Source organism: Macaca mulatta, chromosome X (assembly GCF_049350105.2).
Source record: "Macaca mulatta isolate MMU2019108-1 chromosome X, T2T-MMU8v2.0, whole genome shotgun sequence".
In the NCBI taxonomy this organism is placed as follows: domain Eukaryota; kingdom Metazoa; phylum Chordata; class Mammalia; order Primates; family Cercopithecidae; genus Macaca; species Macaca mulatta.
The window spans coordinates 52829663-52851044 of NC_133426.1; the positions used below are offsets into that span (position 1 = coordinate 52829663).

Consider the following 21382-nt stretch of genomic DNA (forward strand, 5'->3'; position numbering starts at 1 on the left):
GCCTCCTCTTACAGACATGCGGGTGTTTTGGTTTCTTTCAACATATACCAACTGTGGCATTTTTCAGGATGCCTGGGGTCTTCAGCTAACCTTCCATCCACACCACCCTGCCTCCCCCACTGCCCCTCTCTACCCTACCCCAAACCTTCCTTCTGTTTTAAATGCTGCCCCCGAGGATCACTGACTGGTTTTCCTCCTGATAAGGATATCAAAACACCTTTTACCCCTAATCCTCAAGATACTTAAAAGAATGAATCTTTGGAACATCTATTTTAAAAATTATTGGCCAGGCACGGTGGCTCATGCCTGTAATCCCAACACTTTGGGAGGCCGAGTCAGGTGGATCACAAGGTCAGGAGTTCAAGACCAGCCTGGCCAACATGGTGAAACCCAGTTTCTACTAAAAATACAAAAATTAGCCAGGCATAGTGGCACATACCTGTAATGCCAGCTACTCGGGAGGCTGAGGCAGGAAAACTGCTTGAACCCAGGAAGCAGAGGTTACAGTGAGCCAAGATCGTGCCACTGCACTCCAGCCTGGGTGACAGATCAAGACTCCATCTCAAAAAAAAATTATTAGAGAAACAGTGGCTGAGTGATAATAAGGAGGAAAACACAAGTAAAACAGTGAAAGGAATGTTATTTCAAAATGATCGAGTTTCCCACTTAGAGAACAACACTTCATATGTGGTGCATTCCCTTACAGGCTTTTTTCTATGCATGTTTTTTAAAATTATGAGATTGGAGAACAAGTAGTGTGTTTATAATACTGCATCTGTTGTTTTATTTAACATTACACCAATGCTATTTCCCATAATGACAGTGACAAGGATGTTGCTGCTAACACCCATGGTAGCAAACACGTACAGAAAGCTTGATATGGAACAGAGGCCATCTTTGTGCTTTCCTGGTATTGACTCATCACCCTGTAATATCAAAATATGACTATATTTTTAAATTATATAAATAGGTATATATAATAACAGTCACTTAGTGTGTTGTTAATGTTATCGTCCCTTATTACAGAATAGGAAACTGAAACACATAGGTTAAGAGACTAAGAAACTTGCCCAAAGTCACATTGCCTGCAAGGGCAGGGACAGTAGAGTTTTCCCAATGCCTGTGGCACTATGTGTATATATACACACACATGTATATATGTATATATATACACGATATATATGTACATATATGTATATATGTACATATGTGTATATGTATATGTATATATGATATGTATATATATAAATGAAGAGAGAGAGTGCACTAAAAACATCTGCCCAGAGTAAGTATCCACAAGTATGAGTTTTTATTCTCACATCTCTGAACTTCTGCTTTCTGCTCTTCCCCATTATTCCTCGCCCCTGTCTGCCCCAGACCTCTCTCCCTGCTCCGCACACCTTCACCTCCCCTCCACACTGCACTCTCTTTCCCCATTTCCCATTTCCTCTGACTCTGGATCTGAATAAATTGACAACATCTTCTCATGATTTAGCTCAGAAAATATTAGTACCATCAGTCTTTCATTAGATCAAAAATGAATTTACCTTTTTGAGACAGGGTCTCACTCCCATTGCCCAGGTAAGAGTGTAGTGGTGTGATCATAGCTCACTGCAGCCTTGACTTCCTGGGCTCAAGTAATCCTCCCATCTCAGACCCCTGAGCAGCTGGGAATATAGGCATGAGCCACCATGCCCAGCTTATTTTTTTATTCTTGTAGAGACAAGGTCTCACCATATTGCTCAGGATGATCTCGAACTCCTGGGCCCAAGCAATCCTCCTGCCTCGGCCTCCCAAGATTCTGGGATTATAGGCGTGAGCCATCATGCCTAGCCAACAATAAACGGTAATGGTAGAAGTAATCAACACAAGATACAACAGACAAGGTGAATTCTATACAAAGAATAAAATGCCACTAATGAAAATTCAACTGCTAACAGCTTCGTATCTCCATCAGATTCAAATCTTCACAATTTGATGGAGGAGAGTTGGACTTAATAGAACTGATAGCAATAGAATAATCCATATAATAATTTTTGGCCTTTAAATTTTACCTTTAAAATATTTATAAAAGTTTATATGCTTTTGTGCTATCATTATCCAGTGACCACTTACTTGTCCAAGCATTATACAAGTTACATGAAGAGGCCACTAGAGTTCTAATTTCCTAGAGAAATTTCCATTCAAATTTTCCATACAAGCTCATGATGATGAAACTCCAGTATTGCATTTAGGCTCCACGATACCCTGTAAGGAGAGCTGAATATTCATTATGCTAATAAAATATGCCCTCCCCCTGCCCCACAGACTCAGACCTTGAGTCCCTGAAGAGCTGAAGAGATAATCTAAACATCATCCAAGGGGTCAAAGGTAGACTTGACATCTGTCTGTCCAGAACATGTCCCAGGGAAATGCGGGAACAGCGACAGCTTAGAATTGACTGGAAACTGACCGTATGCCAGGGACTGTCCAGATAACTGTACATGTCTTCACACAGTCAGAGCTCTAAACTGCCCCAAGAAGTAGATGACGTTACTAGTAGTATTTCCATGGTACTAATGGCGAAAGGAAGCACAGAGATGTTAAGGAACTTCCTCAGTGTCACCCAGCAGTGATTGGTGGAGCCAAGAGCCACAAGCATCGCGAAAACTCTGCTGTGCTGCATATTAGTGCAATCAAGAGTAAGATCCAAAGGCTACTGCAAAATATTTAGAATTTTATAGCATGGGACTGCACAGGCAATAGACATTTGATTTCTTCAGAAATCTTTAAGAGATGGAGACTTGAAAGGATTGGTCTGGGTATCATTTGGAAACGGTGCCCTGAGTATGTCATTACCATAACAGGCAGCATGTCAGTGTCGGTCTCCTCACCTGAAGGTCTTGGGTTTCTGCGTCAGAGAACACACCAAACTTATCCCTTCTATACCTTCACAAAGAAGAAAGAAGCTGTGTCACTGGGAAAGGAGACTATTCCCCTGCTCTAGTGTTGCTCAGACATGTTTCCATGAAAGTTAGAACCTAGGATCTTTTAAAAGTGCAGATTCCAGGAATCACACCCAGTGAGTCTCATGTAGTGTGGCCACAGTTGTGTCCTAGGATCTGGAAATTTGCTGCCCAGCCTAGGGAACTTTCAGAAACCTTATTAAATCCCTTTGGTAGCAAGACTGTCTGCAATATACCCAGAAAAATACTCCCAGGACAGGCATGAGGTTGAGAAGAGCAACCTCAGAGCAAAGAGTAACACAGGACAAGATGAGCGCAGGGTGAGATTCACAAGGGTAGGGCAGAAAGACTCTGAGAAGGCCTCACAACTCCTACTGGCCTTTCTCCTTGAAGGCCTCAGTTTATCTCAAATCCCTTCTCTCCATGGGCAGTGAATGAAGGGGTGCCAGGAAATGACCTTTTAGATCCCAAAATGGCATGGGCTCCTCTCAGGGACCACTGAACACATAGGATGGGAGGAGATGCAAGCTATTGTTCCCCTCCCACCAGCCTTGGTTTCCTTCTTGCACCATCATTTCCTTCCACGGGAGCCTAGAGCAATGTCAGGACTTAGGGCCAATGTCTTCCCTTCACCAACAGACACCTGCCCCTCACCTAAGGAGTTCGTCTCCCCTCTCCTCCCTTCAGCTGTCCTTCTCCTTCTCCCACAACACACACCTGTCCCTGGCAGCCTGACAACCCAGCCTGGCCTGTTCCTCCTATGTCACAGCCTGGAGAGGGCTGCCCTCACTGAGAAGAAGGAGACCAGTCCCAGGATCCCAGAGCCATGACTACCACAGAACCATCCTGAGCATCAATGTCCCATGACAGTGGTTGACCTATGAAATGAAGCTTCACCATCCACCCCAGCTGGCCTTGAAACACTTTCTTATCACAAGAAAGCAACACAGAGGAACAAGGTTCCCGCAACCCCTCCCGGGGAACATTGTGTCCTTCTCCATGTTACTGTGCTCTTTCCTATGTACCGACTGCAACATTCCTATACTTTTGATGTTATTGAGAAGTTCTAGGATTCTTCTTTTAAATCCTAAACTTGTGGTTTGTAGTCAGAATATCATCGCCCATTTTGGGGCATTTTGGAAATTTCCAAGGGCAGCTTTGGGTGTTCAAATGATTGGAAGCGGCTACTGGCATTTGTGGGGTGAAGGTTACAGGGAGGCAAACAACTTTTTTCAGAGTCTTAAATAAACTGGATTTTTTTTCCATATATATCACTTCCCTGTAAACTGGGTGGCGGGGGGGGGGGGTGCTTGTATGTTGCTTCACCTGGAAACTTACAAAGACTTATTGACTGCTTGAGAAATCACATCACTGCAGGGCATTCCATTCTTGGATTCCACTCTGACACAACATACCAATATGAATTTGCTTTGTAGTGCTGCATGCCTGGGGGAAACAATGAAGGGAATCCAACTTACCTACTAAAACGATTGTTTCCAGGATAAGCTGTTCGTTGATGGGGAAAATCAAGCAGGCGATGTTGGTAGTGTGATCTCATGAGTTGGTGAACACACTGGCTATGCCCGTTGCTGTTACTGCACTGAAGTTCTCTTTGCAGGTGTATCTCCCTCACCAGGCTCCGTGGTCTCTCCTGGAAGGTTGGAAACATACCCAGTAGATCCCTGTGTCCTCAGGATGGGATAGAGGACCTCACAGGCAGAAGGAGGGCAGGGAACATTTAGTGATCTCTACATGGTTGGATGACCATTAGGGCTCGTGTATGTGTGTGGAGAGAGAGAGAGAGAGAGAGAGAGAGAGAGAGAGAGAGGCAGGCTGTGGGGGCTGGCAAGTCTAGATTGTGCAAAGCAGAATGTCAGACTGGAGACCCAGGGAAGAGGTGATGTAGCTCGAATCCAAGGGCAGTCTGGAGGCAGAATTTTTTCTTCACGGGGGGATCCCAGTCTTATTTTTTTTTCTTTAAGTCTTTCAAGTAATTGAATCAGGCCCAGCCACATCACAGTGTATAATTTGCATTACTCAAAGTCTACTGATTTTAATGTTAGTCTCATCTTATAAAACACCTTCACAGAGACACCTAGTCTGGTGTTTGAACAAATACCTGTGTATTGTGGCTGAGCCAAGTTGACACATCAAGTTTACCATCACAGCCGACTAATACAAATCCCAGTAACCATGAAGGTCTGTCTTAGAAAGGCAGCTGACTTCCTAACTAAGACTGTGTATGAACCTTTTTTTGTCCAGCCCAAGTCTCCATTTCAGGCTCAGCACCAATCTGGCCAGGAAGCTAAAGCTGACATGAATGACTTCCAGGGATGAGGCAGTGACGGAATAGTCAGGGCGCACATGCAAGTACAATCCCAGAAGGCACACGTGGTACCCCTGGACACCAAGACTTTACCCTTGTTAGGGCACTCCCAGCAGGACATACATTAGGCAGGAGCTGGCCAAGGCCCCCAGTGTGGCCTCCCACTGTGGGACCTTTCCCTCTAGGGTTCCTCATCCAGTCCGAACAACTCATTTGTGTCCTTGGTTTCTGAGGGACTGACAGAAGGCAGTCAGTCCAAGTTCTGTTAACCATTGACATCAGTTCCTCCTCTTCACAAGCATGGATGACATCTGTAGATGTTCTGCATGGGATGCTCAGGAGCTGGGTTGCCCTACTGTCCCCTAGTTGCAGCTCTGTCAGGTGCAGTTGTGCACTCAACAGTCAGTATGATTTCAACATACTCACAGGAATTTGGGAAGGCTGAATGGGGAGCATTTTTTTCAGGAAAAGGGGAAGGTTTTCATGAACCATTTGAAAACCAGAGATCACTAATGTTCCCTCTCTCTGGCTTGACTCTTTCCAGGTGTCAGGTTGTGTTTTCTTCATTGTTAGAAAACCAGTGTGTACTAATCTGAAATCAAAACTTTCCACTTCTTGCAAATCAAAACCACAATGAGATATCATCTCAGTGGATCATGCCTGTAATCCTAGCACTTTGGGAGGCCTAGGCAGGAGGATTGCTTGAGGCCAAGAGTTCAAGACCAACCTGGCCAACATAGCAAGACCCTATCTCAAAAAATAAATAAAAATTTTTAAAACTTATAAATATATTTTTTAAAAGGCTGGGCGTGGTGGCTCATGCCTGTAATCTCAGCACTTTGGAAGGCCGAGGTGGGTGGATCACTTGATGTCAGGAGTTCGAGACCAGCCTGGCCAACATGGTGAAACCCCATCTCTACTAAAAATTCAAAAAGTAGCTGGGCATGGTGGTGGGCACCTGTAATCCCAGCTACTCGAGAGGCTGAGGTGGGAGAATCGCTTGAGTCTGGGAGGCAGAGGTTATAGTGAGCCAAGATCAAGCCACTGCACTCTAGCCTGGGTAACAGAGTGAGACTCCATCTCAAAAATAAATAATTTTTTAAAAAGAAAGTCAATTAATGTAAGTAACGATATATTAATCAGTTAAAGGAAAAAATAATAATCTCAATAGGTATTATAAAGACACTCAATGAAATTTGATATATGCTTTAAATAAAACCAAGGATCTCTTTAAAAAAAAAGAGCTTTCCATTTATTTAATGATCATCTACCGTCCTCTAGCTCTTTTCTCTGAAATGGTCATATGGTCATATGCAAGAGGGAAAAAAGAATTTTCAGAGAAAAAATTTTAATAAATCAACCAATAACACACATCATGTTCAGAAACTGATCAGGATGAAATTCCAGATTTAAAAACAAATTTAAATATGTTTGCATAACTTCTTATCCCTTTTGTCTCTATCATTTATTTAGCAAGCAGGCTGGAAAAGTTCAATGCTTTGCTGGTGACAGCTCTGCAATGAATGGTCAAAGTGCCTTACCAAGGTGTGTGCACCAGGAGAAAAGTTAGGGAAGCAAAGCCAGGCTTATTAGTCCTTTGTGGTGTAGGAGCCAAGGGCCTTGGCCCTTTACAGGTTCACTGGAAATGACTAACATAAGGCAGATTGAGCCCAGGAATTCAAGACCAGCCTAGACAACACAGGGAAACTCCATCTCTACAAAAAGATAAGAAAATTAGCCTGGCATCCTGGCACACGCCTGTGATCTCAGATACTCGTGAGGCTGAGATGGGAGGACTGCTTGAGCCCAGAAGGTCGAGGCTGCAGTGAGCCATGATCGCACCACTGCGCTGCAGCCTAGGCAACAGAGTGAGCCCCTGTCTCAAAATAAAAGAGAAAAAATATTTCCTCTTCAGCCAGAAGGGGATGGTCCCTCTAGCATTTACAACATTATAAGTATATAGCATTTCACATCAATTTTATCATACATCCAGATGCAGCAGCCATAAAACAAAAACGCCATTTTTAATTCCTTTTTTTTGGCTTTCATTGCAATTATAGGGTTAACATCATAGCTGCCAGGGGAGAGTCTGTCTGGAAGGCTGGGAGGGGCTGCAGGAGCAGCAGCAAAGCTGAAGAAAAGGCTGGAGGAATTTTTCTTTTTTGTTCCCTTTGGTTTATCTAAGCTTTGCTCCAGCTCAGGGAACTGATTTAATTTTTTCCTTCCCACTAGGAGGAGAGAGAAGCCCACATTTTTAACATTTTTCGTCCACCCCAACATTACTTTTGTGAATTCCCAGGCCCTTTCTTCTGTTTGAAAGAGAGGACAAAAACCAAAAACGACCTGGCTGTGCTCCCACCCGCCAATCTCTGGCATGGCAAAAGACGCCAAGGAATGCAGTGATCCAAGTCTCCCAGAGTTGGATGTGTTCTTTTTAAACTCTGTATGCAACATTTACATCTCACAAGAGACAACAGCTAGCTGCTGTTTCACAGCATGTGTGAGGCCATAATCACCTGAGCACAAAAGATTCATCACCCATTACTCCTTCATCCTTTCTTTACTCAAACAAGGCTGTCACCATATTTTAGCGAGTCAGGCTCATTCCGGCAAATCCCACCACTGTCACAACTGTGTCAAGGGTCCCCAAAACTACTCCCATTTTTCATTATTTGCTGGGAGGACTCACAGGACTCACAGTCAGCATATAGCTGGACTCATGTTGGTGAAGATTCATAACAATGAAAGTATACAGCAATATCAGCACACACAAAAAAAATGTATGGGCAATGTCCTGAGGAAACCAGCCCAAGTTTCCATGAGTCCTTTTTTAGGAAAGTCACAGAATTCATTCCTCCAGAAATCAATTGTGACATGTGTGATGTGACATATTTTCTACCAGAGCAGCTCACTAGAGATTCAGTGTCGAAGACTTTTACTGGGGGCTGGTCACACAAGCACCCTCTGCCTAGCATGTGCCAAGATTCCAGACTTCCAGAATGAAAGCACCTATGCAGGATAAACTATATTTTGTACAAACAGTTTAGGCAGAGTAAGGGAATTACGGGAATCCTGCCTCGGCTTCCCAAAGTTCAAAGTTATTTTGACTGTTGTAGCTCCTTTACCTTTCCATATAAATTTTAGAATCAGTCTGTATCTATAAAAGATCCTGCTGGGAATTTGATTGGAATTGCATGAAATCTGTACATCAATTTGGGGGCATCATTCCTATAATGAGTCTATTAATCCATGAGTACAGTACATCCCTCTCTTTATTTAGTTGTTCCTTTATTTCTTTCATTAGCTTCTGATGGTTTTCAGCATATGACTCCTGCACGTTTTGTTAGGTTTTGAGGGGCAGCTATTGTATTGTAAATGGTATTGTATAGTTTTAAAAATGTTTGTTCCAAGCAGTTCATTGCTAGTCTATAGAAGTGCTTTGCTTTTTGTTGTTGTTGAACATATATCCTATAATGTTGCTTAACTCCCTTGTTCATTTGAGAAGTATTTTTTATAAATATGACAAGATTTTCTATGTAGATTATAATAACGTCTGTGAGTTGGAGTAGTTGTAGTCCCTCCTTTCCAATCTGTAAGCCATTTATTTCTTTTTCTTTCCTTTTTAAACTGGTTGGAACTTTCAGTACAATACTGAATAACAGGAGTGAGAGTGAGCAACCTTGTTTGGTTCCTGATGCTATGGAAAAAGCAATTAGTCTTTCTCTGTTAAGTATAATATAAGGTGTAGGATTTTTTTTAGTTGCTCCATATCAAGTTAAGTAAGCTTCCTTCTACTTCTGGTTTGCTGTTTTTTTTGTTTTTTTTTTTTTAATTATGAGTGACTGTTGAATTTTGTCAAAGGCTTTATCTGTATCGATTGTTGTTACCATGTGGTTGGAGTTTGCAGTTTTTTTTGGTACATTAATATGGTAGATTGCATTGACACATTTTTGAATATCGAACTAGCTTTGCATTCCCAAGATAAATCCCACTTGCTCTTGGTGCATTATCCTTTTTATATATTATTGGATTTAATATTAACCAAATATTTTCTTGATAATATTTTGTTGAGAATTTTCTGAATCTATGTTCATGAGGGAGATTACACTATAGTTGGTTTTTTCTCAATGCTGTCTTTGTCTGATTTTGGTGTCAGTGTAATGCTGATCTTATAACATGATTTGGTAAATATTTCAACCATCAATTCCATCTTTTAATAGGTATACATCTATATAGATGATCGGTTTATTTTATTTTATTTTATTTTATTTTTTTTTAGTAGAGATGGAGTTTTGCCATGTTGGACAGGCTGGTCTTGAACTCCTGACCTCACGTGATCCACCCACTTCGGCTTCCCAAGGTGCTGGGATTACAGGCATGAGCCACCATAGCTGGCCAGCGATCTACTTTTGAGTAAGTTTTGGTGGTTTTTGTCCTTCAAACAATTGTTCCATTTTCATCTAAGTTGCTGAATGTATATGCATTCATATACTTATGAATTAGTATTCATTAGTTATTCATAGTATCCTTTTCATTTTTGTAGGGTCTCTAACTTGTATTAAAGTTTTCAAAGAACGAGCTTTTGGGCCATTTTCTCTGTTCTTTTTTTTGTTTGTTTTCAGTCTTATTGATTTCAGCTCCAATATTTATTCTGCTTTTTCCCTCATTCTGCTTACTTTGGGTTATTTTAATTTTCTTTTTCTAGTTTCTTAAGGTGAAAAGTTTCATAATGGATTTGGGTCCTTTATTTTTTCCAATATGAACATGTAATGGTATAAATTTACTTCCTAGCACTGATTTAGCTGCATCCTACACATTTTAATATGTTGTATTTTCATCTTCATTCAGTTTAAAATATTTTCTAATTTCTCTTATATTGCTCCTTGACCCGTGGATTATTTACAAGTGTATGGATGGCTTAATCTCTAAGTTTGGAGAGTTTCTTGTTTACTTTCTCTTATTCCTTGGTGTTTTTTTATTTTTCCTATTTTGGTCAGAGAACATGCTCTGTAGGATTTTAATTATTTTACATTTGGTAAGATTTATTTTGTGACCCAAGGTATGGGCTATTTTGGTGAAGTGTCCATATGTACTAGAAAAGAATGTATATCCTGATGTTGTTATGTAGATTATTCTATAAATGTAAATACGATTCAGTGGGTAAATGGTGTCATTCAGTTCTTCTATATCCTTGCTAATTTTCTTTCAACTATTTCTATATATTACTGAGAGAGTGTTGAAATCTCCAACTATAATTATAAATTTGCTCATCTTTTCCTCTATGTGTGATTTTGCTTTTGTGGTTTTTGTTTGGTTTTTGTTTTTTTGTTTTTTGAGACAGAGTCTCCCTCTGTCACCCAGGCTGGAGTGCAGTGACACGGTCTCAGCTCACTGCAACTTCTGCCTCCCAGGGTCAAGCGATTCTTCTGCCTCAGCCTCCTGAGTAGCTGGGATTATAGGCGTGTGCCACCACACCCAGCTAATTTTTGTATTTTTTAGTACAGACAGGGTTTCACCATGTTGGCCAGGCTGGTCTTGGGCTCCTGACCTCAGGTGATCTGCCTGCCTCGGCCTCCCAAAGTTCTGGGATTACAGGCGTGAACCACTGTGCCCAGCCTGCTGTTTATGGCAGCTCTGTTCACAATTACACCAAATTAGAAATAACCCAAATGTCCTTCAATGGGTGAATGGATAAAGAAAATCTGCTACACTCATACAATAGAATATTATTCTGAAAAAAAGAAAGAACTATTGATACATTCAACAACTTGAATGAAACTCAAAGGCACTATGCTGAGTGAAGAAGCCAGTCTCAAAAGATTACAGGCTGTATTATTCCATTTCTATGATACCCTGGAAAAGACAATAGTAGAGTGATAGAGAAGAGATCAGTGGGTGCCAGGGCTTAGGGGTGGGGGAAGGAAGTAACTATACAAGGGCAGCACAAAGAACCCAGGAAGTTCTTTGGGGTGATGCATATGTTCTGGATACTGACTGTGATGGTGGTTATATCAATCCATACGTGTGTTCAGATTCATATAACTATACCTCAAGTGTCCATTTTACTGTATAATTTCAAAAATTAAGAAAATTTGCCCACCAGGCAAGTTAGAATCCTTGCTGTCTATAAAATTGTTATAATATAGGCATATGTATGCCTAAACACTATTGTTATTTGCTTTTGAGCCACGTAGAAAGGGAATCACATAGCATATCCTCTTTTGTATCTGGCTTCGTTCACCTAATGTTATGTCTCTGTATAGTCTAGGTCATTCCTTCTCATAGCTGTGCAGTAATTCATAGTGTGAATCTGGCAGAATGTATTTATGCAACTTCTTATTGGTGTGTAGTTGGGTTGTTTCCAGTTTTTAGCTATTACAAATAGGGTTACTCTATGAACATCACTGCATGTACAAGAATGCTCATCACAGGTCAGGATGGTCAAAAAGTAAATCAAACACTAACCAACCATCCATTAGGAGAATGACTGAATAAACTATGGCTACAATAAATGATGGCATATCATCCAAATCACATCAGAACAGGTGAGTCATTATTTGGATAAATTACCCAAGTGCTAACCTAGTGGCTGTTGTGATGACGCACGGCTCTAATGACTGCATGTGGGTCGCAGTAACTCACAGTGAGCTCACTGGGCTCATCTTGGGGCTCCCGTGGGCAGAGATGACGACAAACAGGAAGGAGCAGTGACAAAGCGGGTGGCCACCCCAGAACACTATAGAGACAACCTCACCTGCTCCCCAGACCTTGGCTCTGCTCACAGCCTCAGAACTTCCCTTGCCTGATTGTCCTGAGAACTTCCAGGAAGACAGCCCCTGGCTGTCCCTGAGGTGGCCGCATCCATCCTTCCCCACCAATCCTGACCCACTCCTCCTCCTCCTCTTGGGCCAAATCTGCTTTCTCAATGCCTCAGCTCCCCTCTATTCATGAGCATCCCCTGCATGTTGGGGGTATGATGATGCTCACTGCGCAGGTGAGGAGACTGAGGCCCGTAGAGGGCAGCAGCTGGGCCTGCAGCTGCACAGCAGGTCAGTGGATCTGTGCTGGGTGGGCCGTGCCTCACCCCACAGCTGTGCACCCCCTCAAGCCATGCGGAGATTGTCTGCTGCCTCCTCTTCTGAGGGATCCTCCTGGCCCCTGTCTCCCCCAGACCACCAGGCCTGGAGCTTCTAGCCCTGGAGTTCAGGCCCTGGGAGAGGACTGGGGGGAGGCACAGTCGGCAGCTGGCCAGGATCTGGCTGGGGGGTTGGTGGCCTTTTCCTGAGCCCCAGGCTCTGTTGGGGCCTGCCCCCAGTGTCTTCAGGATCCAGGCCTGTGCCCTCAGGACTAGCCAACCTATAGCCTGACCTGCCTCAGAGCCAGTGCATCTTGTAGAAGAAAGCATATAATGCAATCATTAAATAAGAAAAGGAAGATAAAATTATATGAGAATTTTCCTTTAGCCACGAAAATGAGCTTCTGGCACAAGGAAAAGAAGTAGGAAGGAGTGAAAAGCCATCAGCAGATAACCCCAAACAGCACTAAAACCTGACCCTCGGCTGTCCCTACCTGTCCACATGCAGAGAGGGAGGCTCCAAGGGACACCTAGCCTGGAGCTCATGCACCCTGACGCCTGTGACCCCACCAGGAGTGAATGTTTAAGACTGTTCCTCTGTCTTCTCTGAGGCTTTCCCGGTCTTGGAGATGAGATGCCCCCTGCTGGCAAAGATGTGTATCACTGCAACGTGGCTGCACTGTGCCTGGAGACACCAAGACCTCACTGTGTGACCACAGGCTTCAGTCAGACTTCCTTGACTAAAAGGAAAAGGTCACTTTGACTTAGCAAGAAGCTCAGGTTTGGACTTGGTCCCACCCTGGACAATAAACACCGAGAAGAGGAAGTGGAGGGGTTGTAGGATGTGGGCGGGTGACAGCAAGACTGAGGGCTGAGGACAGTTTAAGCAGGGGCCACTGTGAGACTAAGATGCTAGCTCTGGCCAGGCATGGTGGCAGTGGCTCATGCCTGTAATCCCAACATTTTGGGAGGCCAAGGCGGGTGGATCACTTGAGGTCAGGAGTTCAAGACCAGCCCGGCCATCATGGCAAAACCCCATCTCTACTAAAAATTCAAAAATTAGCCAGGCATGGTGGTGTGCACCTGTAATCCCAGCTACTCTAGAGACTGAGGCAGGAGAATCGCTTGAACCTGGGAGATGCGGGTTGCAGTGAGCCAAGATCGCACCACTGTACTCCAGAGTGGGCGACAGAGTGAGACTGTCTCATAAAGAAAGAAAGAAAGATGCTGGCCCTGGTCAGAAGGAGGAGGAAGAGGAGGACCAGGAAGGCCTCTGCAAACAACTGTGCTCGGAGCTGGGGCTGATGAGAATACAGAAGGCCCTCACCTGTGAGTGGGTGATAGAAGTAGAGTTGACAGTCGCGGAGTTGGGTGAGAAAAGCATGATTCACATTAGGTGGTCAGCCAGTGTCTGGTACAGAATCACGGTGAGGTGAATGCTGATAGTATTGGTATGGATGGTTGTATTAGTCAGGGTTCTCCCAAGAAACAGAACCAAAGAGGGGACTTGTTATGGGAATTGGCTCACGTGACTGTAGAAGCTGAGAAGTCCCGCCATCTCCATCTGCAAGCTGGAGAGCCAGGGAGGTGGGTGGTGTGATTCAGTCTGAGCCTAAAGGCCCGAGAACCAGCAGAGCCAGAGGCATAAGTCATGGAGTCTGAAGGCTTGAAAACTTGGAGTTCTGATGTCCAAAGGCAGAAGACAGGGTGTCCCAACTCCAGAAGACAGCAAATTCCCCTTTCCTCCGCCTTCTGGTTGTACCTGTGCCCTCGAGGGATCGGACAATGCCCACCCATGCCGATCTTCCTCCCTCGGTTCACTGATTCAAAGGCCAGCCTCTTCCGGAAACACCCTCACAGACACCACCAGACATAATGGTTTGCCAGCTATTTGGGTTTTTCTTAACCCCGTCAAGCAGACACCTAAAGCTAACAATCACAATAGTGATATAAAAGGCATCACTCTGTGAACTGCCTGCGACATGCCGTTCTCCTCTACAGGGTGGGCACTCACTCTCTTGGAGGCTAAAGTCCATCTGTCTACCTCTGTGGCCCCAGTATGGGGACAATGACAGTTACCATCAAGGCCTGCCAAGGAAGAGGGTATGTGGTAGGCAGAATAGTGCCCCCCCCAAACACATCCATGTCACTATCACTGGAACTTATTCCAGCCAGGGGGATGACAGTGGGCCTCTACTCAGCCTTGCCCTGTGCCTGGCACTGCTCTCGGTGACTGACCAGTCATCTCACCTCTCCTTCACAGAACCCTGTGAGGAGGGAAAGTTAGTACCCTGATGACAGACCAGCAAAGGGAGGCAGAGAGAAATGAAGCCACTTGCCCACCGTGTGACCCAGGGCAATTTAGTCCCTGCCAGTGTCACTTTAGCCCCTGCTCCTACCCTGCCTCGACTACTAGACCCGTCTAACATGGGCTCGGGAGGAGGGTAGTACACACGTTTTCCCCAAAACCCACACCTACCCTGCTTGGCGGGCATTGGTCTCCTTTATGAATGGGGGACCGAGGTTGGTCAAGGACATGTGACTTGCCCAAGGTCACACCATCAGGGCTTGGGGTTCCAGACTTTCATGAAGCCTGTCAGGCCCCAAAGCCCATGTGCCCTGGGCTATTGTGGGTGTGAATGAGGCCTGAGGGGAGACGGATCCCAACATCTAAGGACAAAATAGGCAGGTCCTGTCCATTCCCTGAGAGGCCCCGCTCTATGGCTGGTGTCAACAGCACAGGATAGAGGATTTTTCACCAGACAATCTCCGCAAACAGGCCTGAGGGAGCCTCTGGAGCCTGCAGGATAGAAGGCAAGACCTGGAGCCCAGGGGAGGTTCTGCAGGAAGGAGGCCGCCTACACTGCGTGGTCCACACGAGGAGGCCGGGGCGCTGCGAGCCTGTGTGCGGGAGTCGCAGACACTCACGCTACTCCCACTTCCCACTGCACTCTGCTTCACTTGTGAGGGTTTTTGTGTGTGTCTGTGCCTGACAGTGTATAAAACATAAGTCTGTGTTTTAATGACAATAAGCTGTACATTCATGTAACAACTACACAGTTCAAGGTTGATCACCATCCCAGAAGTCGCCAGGGTCCCTTCTCAATCAGTGTGTTTTTCCTCACTGTCCCCCACCTTCTCCTTCTGCCTCTCTCTTCCACCCCAGTTCCTTTCTCATTCCTAAAGTCCTGCCTTCCCATTGGAAGTAGAAATGTCATGCTGGTCGTGGTTTCCGTATTATCATTAATAATTTCTACTGGCTGGCTGGCTGACATTCAGTGTGGATGGCACCTTCCCTCTAGCTGTGGGCTCAAGCCCTGTGTCTCCCGTGGTGCAATAGAAGCTCATCCCTCTTTTAGGAATTTCAAGAGTGCCCTGGGCCTGCTCAGGGCACTTCTCTGAGCCTCAGGTCCTTCATCTGTGACATGGGAGAACCCCACCTCCCTCTCAGGTTGTGGGAGAAATAGAGATGGGGACACCAGGCACCTGTCAATGAGTGCCGCATGTCAAAACCTGGGATGAGCCTTACTTTACCATTACACATCCTTGAGATCCCGGACCCACCAGGTGCTTCCCCTGCTCCAGGGCAGTTGCACTTGCTGTTCCTTCTGCCCGGAATGCTCTTCCCTCAGGTAATCGCAAGGCCTGCTTCTCACTGCTTCTAGGTCTCTGCTCAGTCATCACCTATGCAGGGATGCCTTCCCCGCACACCCTGAATAAAATAATATCCTGCCCACTTACCCATTTCCCTGACCCTGTCTTAACTTTCTTTTTTTCTTTCTTTCTTTTTTTTTTTTTTTTTTTTTTTTTTTTTTGAGACAGAATCGCACTCTGTCACCCAGGCTGGAGTACAGTGGCGCGATTTCGGATCACTGCAACCTCCGCCTCCCAGGTTCAAGCAATTCTCATGCCTCACCCTCCCAAGTAGCTGGGATTACAGGTGCCTGCCACCATGTCTGGCTAATTTTTGTATTTTTAGTAGAGACGGGGTTTCATCATGTTGGCCAGGCTGGTCTCGAACTCCCAACCCCAGGTGATCTGCCCGCCTCGGCCTACCAAAGTGCTGGGATTACAGGCATGAGCCACTGTGCCCAGCCACTGTCTTGACTTTCTAGGTAGCACTTACTACCCTGTGATGTGCTACATATTTATTGACCAACTCTATGAAATCAGGGATGTTGTTGATTTTGGTCTCTGTTGTATCCACAGAACCTAGAACAGTACTCAGACATACAGCAGATGCTCAGGAAATTCTTGTTGAAGGATGGCTGGAGTGGGGCCCTTTACACACATCACTAAGATGCACAGATGCCCTCCAAGATGGATATTGGCCCCATTTTATTGATTATGATACATACTGAGATTCGAGGAGACAAGCGACTCGCCCAATGTCACACAATCAGGACTTGGGGGCTCCAGGCTTTGAAATCATGTCTGCCAGCCTCCAAAACCCACAGTTCCTGGACAGAGACCTCACAGCCAAAAAGGTAAGAAATTTCACTCCTGAGACACAGACTCCCAAACAGCTCAGATACTCAAAGACACCAAAAACAGCTCACTAATCTCACAACCTGAAACAGACTCCAAAATCCCTGCACAGAGACCCCACAACTTGACACAGACCCCCAAACAGAACAGAGACCACACATGCTGTGACAAAGACCCCCATGCACAACAGACCAAATTTCTCACTCCTGGGAAACAAATTAAAACCATTCAGATATCTCACACCCTAGAGAGAGCCCCCCCCCCAAAAACCACTCAGACACTTCCTAACCTAATATAAAACAGAAACAGAAGTTCAAATAGCTCAGAAACATCACATAATCTTACGATAAAGTCCCCAAACAAATCAGATAACCTAATTCTGGGCGGAGACCTCTCCCTCCCCTAAACAGCTCGTATACTTTACATCTTAAGCAAAATTGTCCTCACCAACACCAGCTGGGAAACATCACAACTTGGGACCCAAAATTGCAAACAGCTCAGAGACTTTACATCCTGGGGTGCAGACACCTACATAGAGATCTCACACCCAGGGACACAAATGTCCAAAAAGCTCAGAAGATGCACACCCAGGCCAGGCGTGGTGGCTCATGTCTGTAATCCCAGTACTTTGGGAGACGGAGGTGGGAGGATCACTTGAGGCCAGGAGTTGAAAACCAGTCTGATCAACATAGCGAGACCCTGTATCTACAAAATAAAAAATAAAAATCTTAGCCGGGCATGGTGGTGAGCACCTATAGTCCCAGCTACTCGGGAGGCTGAGGCGGGAGGATCGCTTGAGCCCAGGAGTATGAGGCTGCAGTGAGCCATGATCAGCCACTGCACTCCAGCCTGGGCGACAGAGCGAGACTCTGAAAACAAACAAGAGAAAAGAAGAACAGAAGGCATATCCAGACACACAGGCACACAAAACCTAAGAAACCTAATACTGTGGCACACAAAATCCACTCAGATAAAATATCCCATTCAGACACAGTCTGGACCCCAAATGGCCCAGAGTGATCAAACATACCCAAACAGCATCTGAGATGTCATGCCTAAAGATACACATCCCCAAAACTGCCTCATCGGCATTACTTCCTAGGCAAACACCAAACAAGCTCAGAGACCGCTCCCTGGACATTAATTGAGTGTAGCGGGAAGAATGATGGTGCGGTGCCAAAAGCGCCAGACTAGGCTTGTGACCGAGTTAAGGGTAAACAAGACTGAAAGAGCTCACGTGAAGCAAATGACTAGGGCGAACTTTGCCGGGGTGGCATCTCCAGCCCTTTTGGGACTGTCAGTTGGTGAGTAGTCCAAAGAACTCTGCTGTGTCAAAAGCCACGCACCCTTCTCGCTCCGGCTGCCTGAACTCTAGCTCCGCAATCATCGTGCCTGTCACAAACTGAAGGCCAATGGGAACCACGGACGCGAAGAGGGAGGCAGGGCCTAGCCGGCCCATCCGGAGCCACTCCGCGCCCCGGAAAAGCTTAGTCGGGGCACTCTCGCAGTAACCAATCACCGCCCGGGATGGCCCTCGACCCCGCCCTTCACATCTTGGAGCCAATCGCTTGCCCCTTTGCGGTCCCCAGCGGGATTTGACTATGCAGAAACGAAGGGGTGGAGGTGAAGTGAAAATGATGCCTCGAACGGGCTGGGAGAACCGAATGGTGCGAGTAGGACGGACCTAACGGGGCGGGAACTGTGGTGGATGCTACACGTGGGTTTAAAGAGACCCTTAGTGCTGTCGCACACAAGGGATCATTCCAAAATGGACAGGCGGAGTGGACTGTCCTTCCTCTGCGCCCCTCAATGGTACGTCCCAGGACAGAACTGTTCCACCCCGCGCGCCCCATGGTGGTGCCGACAAGGAACAACTAGTGGATACAGAGACCATTCCGCGCTGGTCCCCAGAGGGTGAGAGGGCAAAGTCAGGACAAAAACTGACTGCATACTCACTGCAGTCTTGAACAGGAGAAGAGTGCTCCTAAGCAGCAGACGTCCATTACCTTCCTGCAGCGTCCACCATCAAACGTTTACCACGTGCTGGGCATTGTGCTCACTTGTCCCTCCCTGGGTAATGCAGAATAGGTCTAATGGGGGGCCTGCTGGCCTGGGAACCCAGCCACAGTCCCCCAAGTGGCAGGAGGGATGGAACTCCTGACAGCTCAGAAGGCGTGATGCGGACCAGGTGTCTGTCCTTGACTGTCAGTAATGGGTGAGAGGGACAGCAGGACCTTCAAGTTCTGTTAGGGAAAGGGCCATCTCTCAGGGGCCCCCAAGGAGAATGAGTAGGTCAAATAAATCCTGTCACCCCTGAATATGTTCCCTAGCAGAATCCTCAACCTGTCTAGCTATATCTCTCACCAGAATTTTGTATTGGTTTATTCATTTGCTAATTTATTCATTCTGTCCAAAGTTATAGGTGTTAAGAATACAACTGTGTGGAAAGAGACAAAAAATCCTGCCCTCATGAAGCTTACATTCTATTGGGATCATATGGCACAAAAATGTAAGCAAGTAATTTGTCAGGTGGTGGTAATTGCTGTAATGAACATTAAGTCAGGGTAGTGAAATAATAGAGGGGAGAATCCTATCTAGAAAGAGTGGCCAAGGAAGAGCTTTCTGAGAATGTGAAATTGACATTTCAATAGGAGATGAATATCAGGGAGAAGCATTCTGGGCAGAGGTAAGAACCAGTGCAAAAGTGCTGAGGTGGAACTCTGCCTAGCATGTGTGAGGCACAGTGAGGAGTCCAGTGTTGCTGGAAGAGGTGGGAGATGAGCTCAGAAAGGTAATGAGGACCAGATTATACAGGACCTTCTGGGCCATGGCAAGGACTTTGACTTACTCTGAGTGAGCCATGGGAAAGTTTTTAGCAGAGAAGCTCCTATGCTTCTTTCAGAGGTTGAGGCCCAGGTCACTCAAAGTATAGGGAGGAGCTCCTGGTTTTGCCCAGGGACTCCTCCAGCCCCTCTGCAGCTGAATATGCCTTTCCTGGACAATCCCTTAGACTCAGAAGGTATCCTCCCAACTGCTCCCCAGAAAGATCCATGTCAGAGGATGATACCCTTGGAAGAAGCTGATCGAGGGCCCTCATAGCATGAGTGAGGTCACACCCAGCCCCATGTCTGAGACAGAAAGTAACAGACACAGAGAAGACAGAGAGAAATAAAGAGAGTATTAGAGAGACAAGGGTAGAGAGATTACTTCTGGCAGCTGGCTGTCCCTACTAAATTAGATCTGCAGCTCTGCACCCCTATGCATGCTACTAGGTGCTGTGCCTGTGTCTACAGAGGAAAGGAAGCCTCTCCCCAGATACTGTGTCTAGGGACTGACTCAGCTGCCCTTGACCTGGGCCTCAGTCATAAGGGAAGACCCGCCCCACTTCCTTGACACACATTGGGACCCTCTACCCATCAGGATAAGGACACGTTCCAGTTATGGGGAGGCTCATGCTGTATACAGAATCTCCCATACCCTCTCCAGCCCTTGACTGCCCTCCTGCTGACTCTCAGTGCTGAAAAAATTCTTTTTTTTTTTTTTTTTTTCGAGACAGGGTCTCAGTCTGTCACCCAGGCTGTAGTGCAGTGGCACAATCACAGCTTACTGCAGCCTCAACCTCCTGGGCTCAAGCAATCCTCCTACCTCAGCCTCCCAAGTAGCTGGGACTATAGGTGCATGCCACCATGCCCAGCTGATTTTTTGGTTTTGGTTTTGGTTTCTTTGAGACAGAGTTTCCCTCTGTCACCCAGGCTGGAGTGCAGTGGTATGATCTCGGCTCACTGCAACCTCCACCTCCTGGGCTCAAGCGATTCTCATGCCTCAGCTTCCCAAGTAGCTAGGATTACAGGCATGCGCCACCACGCGCAGCTAATTTTTGTATTTTTAGTAGAAACAGGGTTTTGCCACATTGGCCAGGCTGGTCTGAAACTCCTGGCCTCAAGTGATCTGCCTGCCTTGGCCTCTCAAAGTGCTTGGATTACAGGCATGAGCCACCATGCCCGGCCTGATTTTTTTGTATGTTTTATAAAGACAGGGTTTTGCCATGTTGCCTAAGCTGGTTTTGAACTCCTGAGCTCAAGCCATCTGCCTGCATCGGCCTCCCAAAAGTGCTGGAATTACAGGCATGAGCCACCATGCCTGGCCTGAAAAAAATTATTTCAAGGAGGAAGAAGAAGTAGGAATCTCTACATTTGCTGGTGGACCTCATGCCAATGGATGAATCTGTGGCATTTCCCCACTCTTTATCTCACGCCACCACTTCCACAGGTAACGTGAGGATTGCATTCTGGACATCCATTACCAAGCAGGGTGTACGACAGAGAGACAGAGAGGCAACATCCCACCAGTGAGTCAGTGATGGGGCCCTTGAGGCCCTGGGCAAACCTCTCCTTTTCCCCTTTCCTTGTCATCTCCCATTGACCCCGGCTGTGCCTGAGCCTTTCCCTGACTCCTCCAGTGAGTGCAAGCTTACGGCCAGTTCCTCCCTCCTCATGAGGACTGTGAGCGCAGGCCCCACCCTCACTCGGCTTCAGCCTCCTCATCTGC

At 45.9% G+C, this 21382-nt stretch overlaps 2 protein-coding genes across 2 annotated transcripts in view; both read right to left on the reverse strand.

The window, feature by feature from the left end:
* The window catches only part of FAM156A (family with sequence similarity 156 member A), a 40137-nt gene extending 21899 nt beyond the window's left edge, over positions 1-18238 (reverse strand). The window contains exon 1 of the mRNA XM_077987595.1: positions 18072-18238. The gene's annotated coding sequence lies outside the window, so the exon portion shown is untranslated. The remainder of the gene's footprint in view (positions 1-18071) is intronic.
* Positions 757-18238, reverse strand: LOC144338665 (uncharacterized). The gene is made up of 8 exons (XM_077989067.1): positions 17610-18238; positions 13875-16273; positions 4424-4596; positions 2874-2928; positions 2453-2555; positions 2116-2247; positions 1548-1829; positions 757-926 (listed from the first exon to the last, which is right to left on the reverse strand). Exons 2-5 carry the CDS (start codon positions 13908-13910, stop codon positions 2490-2492), a joined length of 330 nt encoding a protein of 109 aa, XP_077845193.1. The 5' UTR covers positions 13911-16273; positions 17610-18238; the 3' UTR covers positions 757-926; positions 1548-1829; positions 2116-2247; positions 2453-2489.
* Positions 18239-21382: the final 3144 nt, after the last annotated feature.